We start from the raw sequence: 12,445 nt of genomic DNA on the forward strand, positions 1-12,445 counted from the left end.
AAAAAACCACTTTCTGAAGGTATCATTGGCATTCAAAAAAGCTATACATCTATGTCTTTTTTACAAAAGCAGCAATGGTAAATAATTACATACTCTATTTCTTACTAAGAGTTCACCAATTGTGGGCTGAATAATAAGTTTTTGAAGGCAAAATTTCCTTTACTGGGAATTACAGGAAAAATTAATTTTCTGCTCCCTCTTTTTCTCCCCTTTTGAGAACAGAAGTGATGTTTACCTTTCGATGGCTTCTTTTCTTCTGATGTATGATTGATTAACGAACATATTGAAGGGAGATGGGGAGGAAGGACATTTCTAGGGCTGGGAGGAAAATGTCAAACTCTACGATACAGCATTTTCTCTGCTGTAGTATGACCTATGAGACTGTGTGACCAGGTTTCAGAATGCAGTAGGACTTTGCTCAAACATACAATCACATGAGTTATTCCCGTGACAGGTGATTTAGAAAATAGCTTGGCCAGTGTTCCTAGAGCTTTGAATGGCCAACATGGATGTCCAGAAGGGGAAGGTGGCCCCTCTGGATCCTCCACTGTTGGAGCAATGACTGACAAGACCAGGAACTTCTGGGGGGTGTCAAGCTCTATGTTGTCTTCTGTAGGGTCTGGGCTGTTCAGAGGGTTCCATACAGCCAATGCGCAAAAGACGTCCCTGTTCCAGAGATGATAAGAGGAGAATTAGCAGATCGATGACGGTGTCCTCCTGGAATCCTGCAGGAGGTGGAAATGCATGAGCCACACAGGAGAGGTGACGAGGTCCTGTGTCTACAGACGCTGGTGCCACACTCACCCCCTTCTTCCAACAGACCATCCAGATCCTGTGCGGCGTGATGGTATTGTTCTTGGGAATCATCTTGACATCTGCTTCTCTGTCACCACATTTTACCAAAGTGTTCTCCATCCTGTTGAAGGCAGCCTACCCGTTCATAGGAGCCCTGTGTGTGAGTACAGATGCTTCGGAACCCAGATGGGTGGGGCGGGAGGAAGATGCCGGTCGGGCTCCTCACCTGTCACCTGGCTACCTGTCTGTCTGCCGGAAGTGAGGACTCATGGTAGAACTTGTTTCCCTGGGTCTGCGGTCCAGGGAGGACTGAAGTGTGACGGGAGGGTAGAAATTGCCTGCTGTCTCTTTTCTCCTCTTTACAACAGGACTCTATCTTTTAATTTTTATATTTTGAACTTGTATGGGCCTTGTTAGTGTTTTGACAGTACACGATCGCCCCCCTCCCCCAGATGTAGTCACCAATCACTCCCATGGCCAGGGCACCCCGTGTCCTCCACCCGAAGCCTCAGATCTGAGCCAGCTTGCAAGGGCTTTAATATTTGTCCTCGTCTCACCCGTTGCTTGGTTTTTCTCTGTCCCACCTGTAAGTGACCCCATCTGCTATTTATCTTTCTCCTCTGGCTTATTCCGCTTAGTGCCATCTCTCTCAGCTCCTTCCCTGCTGTTGTGAATGGCTTGAGTTATCTTTTCCGGTTGCCGAGTAGTATTTCCTCACAGACTCAGTCCTTTCTTTTGAGGATCACCTTACCCTTCACCTCATCCTCTCGACCTTTGATAGGCCTTGTGATTTCTCTCCAGGTTTAGGCAAAAATCCAAGATGTAAATGAAGTTGGGAAGGTGTTTTCCATACCATAGCACTAGCGTCAGTGAAGGATAACATTGATGCTGGTGGGAGCCGTGAAGGAAGGAAAACTTTCTCTCTGAGCACTCTGAAGTGCTTTTTGCTGCATGTAGCACCCCTCAGGGCATGCTGAGCAAATGCCTCTGCTTTAGTGATGGCCTGGAAGTGCCCCTGAAACAGCTTCATGGGGAGACACCTGGGACTTTAGGGTCCTTTTCTCAGAGAACAGCTTTCTGTCCCACTGCTGAGGACGAGTCTTTCTCACAGGAACATTCTCCATAGATTTCCCACCGGCAGCTGCCTCTCTGCCCCTGTTGCTTTCCCTGATCCATTCTGAAGCCCACCTTTGCCTTTATCTGGTCCATTTCTCTTTTTTTATTCACTGAAGTCAAACTTTCATTTGAATTTCCAAAAATCATTTTTCGGTCCCTTCAAAGATACTGCATTCCTCTTCATTACAAAGCTTCTTCAGCTCCTCTAGGCTTTCTCGGATCACCCTAAATTTTGGTTCGTCTGATATTTTTCTCAATTTTATACAGAGTGTCACATGCCAGACACTCTGTATCATTATCAGCCCCTGGTATCAAGGGCCTGGGCTATCAACATGATGTGGAGGATGGAATCAGCCTTGATCAGGCGACCCACGCGTTGGCCAAGTTTCATCACTAGAAAGTGTTTTCTCTGTCCTCTTTTCCACACTCTCCTCTTTGCAAGCCAGTCACTAAGGGTAGCCCAGACTTAGAGGCATCTTGCCCCGTGTTTAAAATCCAGCATGTATTGAGTCCGACCTAAAATCACCTAACATTGGGACCTCTGGAGCTATCATTTTTCTACCTGCTTTGTTCCATTTCCATTACCAAAGGATTTTGTACTGAGCACTCCCAAATCTGTCAGATAATTAAAACTCTAGAAAGTAGAAATAACTTCTGGAACTTTCTGAATGCTCCCTAGCAGATTTTCTGCCAGCACAACTCAGCCTTTCTCTGCTCTTGAGTATCATTCTACACTAGCCAGGGAGCACCCAACTGGAAATGTGTGCCACCTGGTTCCTTCCCCCAAGCTTTTCTCTTTTCTACTCCATTCCTTCTATGCTCTTCTCTGGAGAAAGTCTGACCCCAGCGCTTTCTTCTGTAATTAAAAAAAAAAAAAACAACCTTCTTTCCTGTCTTTTAAAAATCTCATTTGTCTTTTGGAATAGATTTTACTCATACCTTGCCTTTTCCTGTGCTCTTTTGAATGCTGTTGGAGCAAAGAGAATCTGGCCATTTTATCTGGGTCTTGTACTGGCCACTGGCTGGTCCCCCGGTGCTCCCCAGGGGAGTTTTCCATCTGCACCTTACTGACAGCATCGTAACCACATCTGCACAGAACCCAGCCTGACCATTTTTTCTCTCTTCTGGGTAGTTCATCATCTCTGGATCTTTATCAATTGTCGCAGAGAAAAAATCAACAAAAACCTTGGTGAGTATGAGAAACACCCCATAAAATAATGAATTAAAATGACACATGGGAGGGGAGGCTTCAAGATCACTCTGGCCTGAATGTGTGAGCTTCTGAGACAGAACCTGTCCAGGGAGGCAGGGTTTGCCTCACCTGTGCCGCTGTGGGGTTGATGCTTTCTCAAGGACTTTCTGAGTGAGAAGAAAGAAAACACCCGGCTTCGATCACACTGTCTTGGGGGTATGGTAGGTGTGGTGCGAGGGGGCCCCCCTCTCAGGCCAGAGTGAAGCGTTCAGGAGACCCATGTTCTCTGCCACACTCTACAGGGGACGTAGCGCCTGTTCGTTCACTCCACCAAGGTTTACCTTCTAGCTCCAAGATGTTGCTAGAACACTGGGGGGCAGAGAGAAGAGAAAGAGGGCATAGAGATCCTGGACCTCCGGAAGGAGACACTTAAGGGAATGATGTTTTGCATTGCGCTGGCCAAGAGGAGTGTGTTGCCTCTGAGTGACGTCTGGGCGATATTTTCTTTCAGGTGCAGTGCTGCCTGGCTGCAAACATTCTGAGCTTGCTGTCTGCTCTCGTGGGCTTGGCTCTCCTCTCTGTCAACCTGACTGATTTGAGTCCCACCTTCAGGGGGTGTGATTTGGATGCAAACAGTAGCGAGCACGAAGAGCATCCTTTTTATTATCACACTAACATGTTTGACCACGCCGACTGCCCGATGGGCCACGCTGTGCTGACCGTAAGCGTTTGTGGAGGGATGCCCGTGCTTCCCAGGTTTCTGGGAGCGCAGCTTCTGCCCTGTAGCCCTCTTTTTGAAAACCTCATTTTTGCTGGCTTAGGCATGTGGGAGAAGACCAGGGCTGTGTCAACTAGAGGGCAGAGTGTACTGAGATAAAGGGGCAAGGCTGGGGGGACGTGGGGGTGGGGATGGATGAGGAAAGATGAATTGAGGCTGATCATGAAAAACCAGACCTTAGGGTGGAAAGAGATTTTTAGTAATCAAAGTGATTCTATTGCCAGAGGTATAAAATATGAATTTATCCAACCAAAAAACTATGTGGAGTAGTGAGTTAAGAAAGGCTTTGTGTTCTTAATCTTTTCATATAAATCTCTTGATGACTTGATGACTATCATATGATCATGAAAGTTTATTACTATAAAATTTTGTTATTATAAAATGTTTATTATTTTAAAAATAACTAGATGAAATGATTATGTCATTTTATTGTTATAAAATTAATTCTCTCATTTTCATTGAGGTAGCATTGGCATAAAGCACTGATTATGAGTGGGGGGACGGGCTCACACCCTCTCAATGCACGTCACCACCCCCACCCACCACCACAGCACTCATTTCCCTTAACCATAGACATGGGGCCTCTTCCCCCATTTCTTCCCGCCCTTGCCCTCTCGCAACCTCAGGATTGAATTTTAAAGGGAACTTGCACAGTGATTGATCTTGATTGATCCTCCCAAATCTCCGAAAAGGAAACATGGCTTATTGGATAAACGCGGAAACAGAAGCTAGAGAGGTGAGCGGAGGCGGAGTGCCCACAGAGGCCAGGCAGCATGGCGAGGCTGGCATGGGAGCTGTGCTTCCTCAGCCCTGGGTGTTATTACACTGCCCTGCCCTCCCTGAGCCAGTGATGGAATCACTTAGCCATGTGTCCAGAGGCAAGAAACACTTGCGCAAAATGAGTCAGTTGGCTTCCTTATTGCTCATTCCTTTTCCTCTCAAGGAAATAAATGAGCAAATAAATTGAATTGAGTGATCACTAGGTTTGGAAGTGACGAGGTCTCCTTCCTGACTGTCTTTGTTTCATTCTCTGATGGTTGAAGTGGGCTTCATCTCTACAGTCACCATTCCACCCCCACCCTGAAGACTTAGGTTGCCTTAGACTGACCTCAAATTTCCTACACTTCAGGGAGTCCTGTCGATGATTCTGATTTGTACTCTGCTGGAGTTCTTCCTGGCTGTGCTTGCTGCTGTGATTTGGTGGAAACAGCATCCCTCTAATTTCCCTGGGGTGAGTGTATGTCCCTCAATTCCTGAGCTGTGTTGAGCTATATAAGCAAGAGAGGCGGAAAGGACCATCAGTCCTGGGTTATCGTCCACACAGGAGGTGGGCTGATGGGAATAGAAGACAGATGAGGAAAGCAGACTCAGCTGAAAAGCTGGTCAGCTGACAATTCACTGGGTGTGAAAATAGTTGAGTCTGGGAGTCAACAGTTTAATTTTCCTGCGTGTAAATGCAGAAACCCGGGAAGATAAGTAAACGGTTGCCCAGCATCATATACTGGTTTAAGTCTGTGTCCATCCTCTGTTCCAGGAGAGCATGCTTTCTGCCATAGCTTCTAGCTCGGCAGTCTCTAGGCTCTAGCTGCTAGCTGGGCCTCCCTGGGGGTCAAGTCTCAGCGCTATTGGCCTGAGTTTGACTGCTGGCCAGGAGCTCCCATAAGCTGCAGCAGACCTCTCCTGTCTCCCCACTGCCTCCCTCAACAGTGTATTTCAGTGGATCTGCCTGTTCTGCTCCCTGCTCTGTACCTGGTGAATCCTCTGATCCTCCACATCTCTTGCCTACACCCCAGTTCCTCTATGAAGAACTGGGCCCAGTAAATGTCAAAGCGCTAATCTTCCCATCCAATGATCTTAACATTACTTTTCTGCTCAAAACATATAAAAGCAATTGTTGAGTCAAACTCCATGGGACACCACCCTTTACCACCATGAGCTCAGGGTGTCAGAAGGGAATAAAATGCTTTATCGATCCAAAATTTCATTGTAGACAGTGGGATGAATACAAAACTGATGCATAGCAATGATTTAAAGAAATTGTAAAAAAGATTTATTTATTTGTGCCTACAGAAATGGGGTACAGGCCAGAGGTGCAGGGGTGGTGAGAGGATTCACCAGAGACAGAGCCGGGAGCAGAACAAGCAAATGGAGGAAGTACACTGCTGAGGGGAGCAGCGGGCGGGTCAGGAGAGGTCTGCTGCGCCATGTGCCATGTGGTCACCTCCGGGTGGGGATCAAACTCATGCTGAAGTGGCTTTAGTTTCTTAGTGTTGCGTTTTAACCCATTGCGCCACCAGGGAGGGCCTGATTTAAAAAATGTAATGGCATATTTTGATTATCTTGGAAAAGCTAAGAGTTCTATGTATAACATTTAGCAGGAATGACATCAAGATAAATGTATATACTGAATTTGAACGAACCAAGTTTAAATAGCTAACTTACTCTGTTTCTTCTAGAGTGTCATTTTCTTGCCTCACAGCTACTGTGCTCTATCCAATATGTCTCAGAAAGCAGCAAATGACAGTACATATGAAGAACTCATGACTTAAGAACAAAAGGAAAAATATTCCTCAGAAATTTGGTCTTATATGAAAAACGACCAGAGAAACCCAACCCGAGAAGGCAAAATTTAAGTTCTCTTAAATGTAGATTTCTATGTAATGAACATTAAAATTTTATTTGTTTTCTTGTGATTGAATATATGTGTTCAATGAGGCTTGAGTGGGGAGCAATGGGTCTCTTAATTCACCAGATACTGACTTTCACAAAAGCACAGAACTAAGCTGCTCAAGCAGATATTGCCCAGAAGATTAGAAACCGTGGTGATTCAGTGGATAATAGAGAAACAGAAATCACCTTGTCTTGTAATGCTTCCTTGCCACCCAGAGTCTATTGATTTGCTGGGCTGTTCCTTTCATAGAAAGCACAAGTATTTCATACATGCATTTGATTCATTAATACAAGCAGACAAGTTCCCTAAAATTACATTTCATCTAGATTTCCCAGTTTCTTTCTTATTCTGTGATCTTAAAGAAAAAAAAAAATTGGTCATGTTTGCATGAACAGACAGAAACAAAACAAATAGGAAGCTTAGCTCACCATCTGCTCAGGGGTAGGGGTCAGGTCAAAGCTAAAACAAACCTGAGTGGGTGGTAAAACCCTGGTTTGCACTGGGGCCCTGGGAATTGTGTGTGTGTGATGCTCATAAATATGGGTCAAAATCAAAACATGCTAGTACATGATCTTATACTCAAGGAAAGGTGGTACCTCCTCACAGACAGGAAATGGAGGGTGGCTCGGAGCATTTCCTCAGATGATCAAATCCCATAGTTCCCTCTCAAATGAGGTCAGTGGGTGAACCCATGGCATGTGGAAGTAAGTCTGTTTGATACTTTTTCATTATATTAAATTGTTTTTCCTGTGGTAACATTGGTTTAAAAAACCATCTGGTTTACACCTCTTCAAATGTATGTCACCACACCACACCCACCACCACCGCAGGTTCTGTCCCTGTTGTCACGACTGACAAGACTTCAATTTTCATAGCTGATGAGTATCCTATTAGTCTGCCTCATCTTCCTTTCCCACTGCCTCCTTTCTCTGCCTGAGATTCTCTTTGAAAGGACTACTGAGAAGAGCAGCACTTTACAGCCTGGACAGATCTTTCCTACATTCCCTCACCTTGACATTTACCTCCCACAGAGATGAGAAGCTGCCCAGTTATGAGCAGCTCACTCATCCCAAAGCTTAGTCTCACCTCACCCTCAAGTAGACACTATTGATCCAATTTTCCACATATTAGCCACCAATGGCCCAGCACAGAACCCCTTCTAGAGGTGAGACTAGAAAATGAGCTCTTCCTACATGTGCCTTGCCCTGGAATCTTCCCCACGGGAGCCCAGTGCCCTTCTGTTCTCTAAGCCACTTCCACTAAGGGTTTGCTCTGATCTGGAGAGCAATGTGCCAGCTGCCTTCAGCCTGGGTGGTCGGTCATCCCACCCCACCTGCCCAGGGCAGCTGTAATGAATGAGCCAGAGCTTTAGAAAGATGGATGGATGGAGCTGGAAGAGACCATGCATAGTGAAATAAACCAGAAAGAAAAAGAATAATACTGGATGGTTTCAGTCATTGCAGAAGAGTAAATGATCAGGAAAAAAAGTCATTGTAATAAGTAAAAACGAAAATCAACCAACAACTATAAGCCAGAGACATTCTACGGGGCAGAAAGGGGAACAGGAACAAAACAAGGGTGGAAAGAGCGCACGGGACGGGACTACAGTGATGGTACAGGGGGAGGTGGTGGGAGGTCCACGGGGCTACCACTGAGGTGAAAAATGTGCAAAATGAAGAAAATGTGAATATATATATGTATATGTGTGTGTGTGTATAGTATGAAAATCAGATGGTCATTGATTTCTACCAAGAAGTTAAGGACAAACAACAGAAACTTGCCTTGCAATCTTCATTGCTCTCACATGGGGTTTTCTTTCTTTTAGTAAAATATTAAGACGTCACACCAAGACTTTGGTGACATGGGACAAGTGGTCCTGATGTATACCAAGCAATGGCCAGGAATAAGCTTTAAGTTTCACAAATGAACATTTTCTAATAAACATCAGAAAAGTAAATCACTTCTCATTATGATTAAGAATGCTAGGAATTTATATATTCATACCGAGTCTGGCACCGGTGTGGGGAAACTGGACATTTCACACACGGCTGGTGGGAAGATAGGATGGAGCCATCATTTTGGAAACTATTTGCCAGTTTCTTAAATGTAAACACCTGGGCCCTCCCTGGTGGTGCAATGGTTAAAGTGCAGCTTTATGAAGTTATCCGAAGTCACCACAGCACGAGTTCAATCCCCGGCCAGGGAGTGATCCACATGGCGCGGCAGACCTCTCCTGTCTCCCCTCTGCTCCCCTCAGCAGTGTATTTCAGTAGATCTGCTCCCCTCAGCAGTGTGTTTCAGTAGATCTGCCTGTTCTGCTCTCCGCTTTGTCTCTGGTGAATCCTCTCACCCCCCCTGAACCACTGGCCTGCACCCCAGTTCTTGAATGCATAAATAAATAAATCTTTTTAAAAAAATGTTAAGCATCTTCCATATAACTCAGCCTTTCCACTACTACTTACCTAGGAGAAATCAAAGCTGTGTCCATGTAAGGACTGGTACAGAATGTTCATAATAGCTTCACTTGTCATAGCCCAAAACTGCAGACACTCCAAAAGCCCATTAATAAGTAAACTGAGGTACATCCAGACCAGGGCATCCTACCCTGTACGTGAAAAACACAGGAGCCATCAAAATCAGTTGGATGTGAGAAAGCCAACATTTAAAAGCACATACTTTACAACTCAATTTATGTAAATTCCAGAAAATGCAAATGAATAGATATGAAAAACAGAACAGTGATCCTCTTAGGTGAGAAACACCATAAATAAGCACACGGAGACTTTATGAGCGGTGGATTTATTTACTGCATTGATTGTGGGGATAGTGACTATATATGGTAGCACATTAAAATGATGATTGGCTAGATCTTTTTAAAATTTTTATTTAAGTGCTCTTGCTAGTATTCTGGGTCTATAGGTTTGTTCTCTTAGTCTCTTTATCCTGAAAGAAATGATTTTGAGGGGATGCATGTTATGAATAGACTGAGAGTCAAGGCACTTTCTATACAATACATATGTAATGTATTGGCATCGCAGAGTGAAGGAGGCACATGCAGAGAACTTCAAATGCTTAATCGGTTGCAAAATGGGCTTTGCCTCAAGATCTTAATAGTATAGATCTCATGTACATCTCCAGCTCTTGTGAACTTCTGAAAGAGGGCATGAAGGAAGAAATAACACCAGATTATCAAAGTTTGACTCAACCCTCAAGCCACCTCTCTGTTTATCTTATTTGCTCAGCGTTAACACACAGTAAGTAACCACATAATACATGCAAACTTCCCAGAAGACAGCAACAGAAAACAAAAAAGGCAAAATTCTATCATAGCTATAAATGTGGGGGGAGAGAGGGCTAGATGAACAGAAACAACAAAACAGTATATTGTCTTCAGTAGAATAAATCATAATGTGAAAGCCGCAGATTGTAAAAAGAACAGAAAATTTTCCAGTAGCTTCTTAAACACAATCTTGGTTTTCTGGACCCTTTGCTATGAATGAAAATGTTCTAGGCTCATAATTCTCAAGACTCAGTGGGAGAGAGTTTATTCCCTCTGTCTTCCAACTCAGTGTAAATTGGTGAATATATGTTTAGTTCTTCATAAAGACGATCTTCTGGAATCTGAGGAGGAAAATATTTAATATCAATCACCGCAAATTTTCCACCACCAGAAGTTTTTCAGGAGATGCGTCTCATCTCCTTTCTTCCTGAATTTCACACCTTCTCCCATTACACACAATTACTCCCACCATCTCCAACAAACCAGGCCAGATTTGCTGTCTAATGGCCTAAAGAAATGATGTCAGTCAGAGACAAATTGGTAAGACTAAGTTATGCCTCAACCTCAGTACCTGCTATCTTTTGATATCTTTGGAGGAAAGGGATCAAAACAGGCAGGCAGACTTGAATGGGCAAATGGAGAGAATGTGTTTATCTGTAAGATTCAAGTTTATGTGCATTTAAGTACCAATCATTCTTTCTCCTACATCAAAAGTGTAATGAGTGGGTAAGGCAGTTACGAAGTAAGAGGAAAGGAAATTGAGGTTTCAGGGCAAAGGCGAAGTGAGAGTCAAGAAAAAAAAAAGAGGGAACAAACACAATGTTTGGGGAGCAATTCTGGGGCAGAAAGTAAGGACCGTACGTGGATGTTTCCATCACAGGCTCACTGCACACTCAGCTCTCCTGTACAGCAAACTCTGAAGCATTTGCATTTTCTAAATTACAAAGATCCCATTTTCCTAACTCTCAATTGCAAGGATTCACTACAAAAATGCTGCTGCTTCTGAATAGAAAATGTCTTTAAAATAAGAGGTTTGGAAACCAAAATCCTGAAATTTGGAGAAATGCTTTCCTGGAAAAAAATATTCCAGGAAATCTAGGTCCTATTTTGAAGTGATAAAGCTCAAACTCATTAGCTCGCAATTCAGGGTAGAGCACCAAACTTCTACCTACCTTTTTCCTTTCCAGTAGTTCTCCAACACCATAGACTATGAGCAACACAGCACTGCAAAACTCCAGAATGGTGAGAAACAGAATTATGGCCACAATTTCCTGTTGAACAACAACCAGTGACAATCAGAAAAGCCAGTTATCGCACATGGTAGGTCTCCCCAAAGTGCATTCTTTCAGCATGGCTCCTGCTATCAACCCCCATGCGATTAGTCTTTATAAAACCACACACACAGGAGACCAGGAGATGGTAACTCAAGGCAGATGATCTTGCAGAATTAGGCTGGTGGGGGTGCAGAAGCACGAAGGCTGGCAGCTGGCATCTCTGCACTTTAACCGTGTAGTACATTATAGAGACAGGTGGCAAAAAAGAACAGCGTTCATGGGGAAAGAAAAGAAGGCTCCTCACTTTAGTAAGGATCTCGAATCTTGGCTCCCTACCAAGAAATACATACAGTGGAAAAAGGAGCCAAGAAGCAGGTGTCGTCTGACTCAATTCCCTGGCACTTGTTGATATAAGCAGAGTTCCGCTTCAGGTTGATGATCAGGATGATAATCCCTGCTCCAGCAGCTAAGGTGCTGATGGTGTTTGCTCCCAGGCTTCCTTGCAACTGTCAGTAAAAAGAAATATTTATACCCCATCTTTGAGAAGGACCTCTCTTTTGCAAAATTTTTGTGTTGGCCCTCCCTCGTGGTGCAGTGGGTTAAAGTGCAACATTAAGAAGCTAAAGCTGGCCCTCCCTGGTGGCGCAGTGGGTTAAGGCACTGCACTGGGAAGCTTAAGCCACTTCCGTATGAGTTTGATCCCCGCCTGCCCCCGAGGAGATCCGCATGGCGTGGCAGACCTCTCCTGACCCGCCCGCTGCTCCCGTCAGCAGTGGACCTCGTCAATCTGCCTGTTCTGCTCCCCACTCTGTCTCTGGTGAATCCTCTCACCCTCCGCATCTCTGGCCTGTACCCCAGTTCTGTATGAATAAATAAATAAATCTTTTTTAAACATTGTGTTTATTTTAATTTTTTAATTAATTAACTTATTTTCTCATTCACTGTTTATTTTTGGACATTATTTGATTTCTCCACGGGGGTGGCATATATGCACTGTGGAATACCACTCAGTCATCAAAAAAGACAAACTCTTGCCATCTGCTGCTACATGGACTGAACTGGGAGGAATTATGCTAAGTGAACCCAGCCAGAAAGAGAAAGATAAACACTGGCTGGTGTCGCGTCTATCTGTGGAACATAGGGGAACCAAACAGTCAGACAAAGACAAACCTCAGAACCAGCCCTTGAAAGCTGACCATCAATCTGCAGCATCCAGATGGGGAGAGAGAAGGGAAAGGTGAGGATGAGGGCAAAGGGGGAGAGAGAAGGCACGCTGGGCCAGGGTGAGGGACGGTCAGTGCTTTGCTGGTGGGACAGCAATGGTGACTGCTGCTGAGGG

The 12,445-nt window shown here is 44.5% G+C and overlaps 2 protein-coding genes across 2 annotated transcripts in view; one reads left to right on the top strand and one right to left on the bottom strand.

Moving 5' to 3' along the window:
- Positions 1 to 6,501, top strand: part of LOC101633856 (membrane-spanning 4-domains subfamily A member 6A) — an 8,609-nt gene extending 2,108 nt beyond the window's left edge. The window contains exons 3-7 of the mRNA XM_004683405.2: positions 821 to 955; positions 3,044 to 3,100; positions 3,615 to 3,824; positions 5,011 to 5,112; positions 6,338 to 6,501. Of these exons, the coding sequence (XP_004683462.1) occupies positions 821 to 955; positions 3,044 to 3,100; positions 3,615 to 3,824; positions 5,011 to 5,112; positions 6,338 to 6,430 (597 nt within the window). The 3' untranslated portion in view covers positions 6,431 to 6,501. The remainder of the gene's footprint in view (positions 1 to 820; positions 956 to 3,043; positions 3,101 to 3,614; positions 3,825 to 5,010; positions 5,113 to 6,337) is intronic.
- A 3,573-nt stretch (positions 6,502 to 10,074) lies between these two features.
- The window catches only part of MS4A2 (membrane-spanning 4-domains, subfamily A, member 2), a 6,456-nt gene continuing 4,085 nt past the window's right edge, over positions 10,075 to 12,445 (bottom strand). Inside the window, exons 5-7 of the mRNA XM_004682746.1 lie at positions 11,457 to 11,612; positions 11,005 to 11,103; positions 10,075 to 10,173 (exon numbers count right to left, since the gene is read on the bottom strand). Coding sequence (XP_004682803.1) covers positions 10,075 to 10,173; positions 11,005 to 11,103; positions 11,457 to 11,612 — 354 coding nt within the window. The remainder of the gene's footprint in view (positions 10,174 to 11,004; positions 11,104 to 11,456; positions 11,613 to 12,445) is intronic.

This window comes from Condylura cristata, unplaced genomic scaffold, assembly GCF_000260355.1.
Source record: "Condylura cristata isolate star-nosed mole 26May11 unplaced genomic scaffold, ConCri1.0 scaffold00015, whole genome shotgun sequence".
NCBI classification, from domain to species: domain Eukaryota; kingdom Metazoa; phylum Chordata; class Mammalia; order Eulipotyphla; family Talpidae; genus Condylura; species Condylura cristata.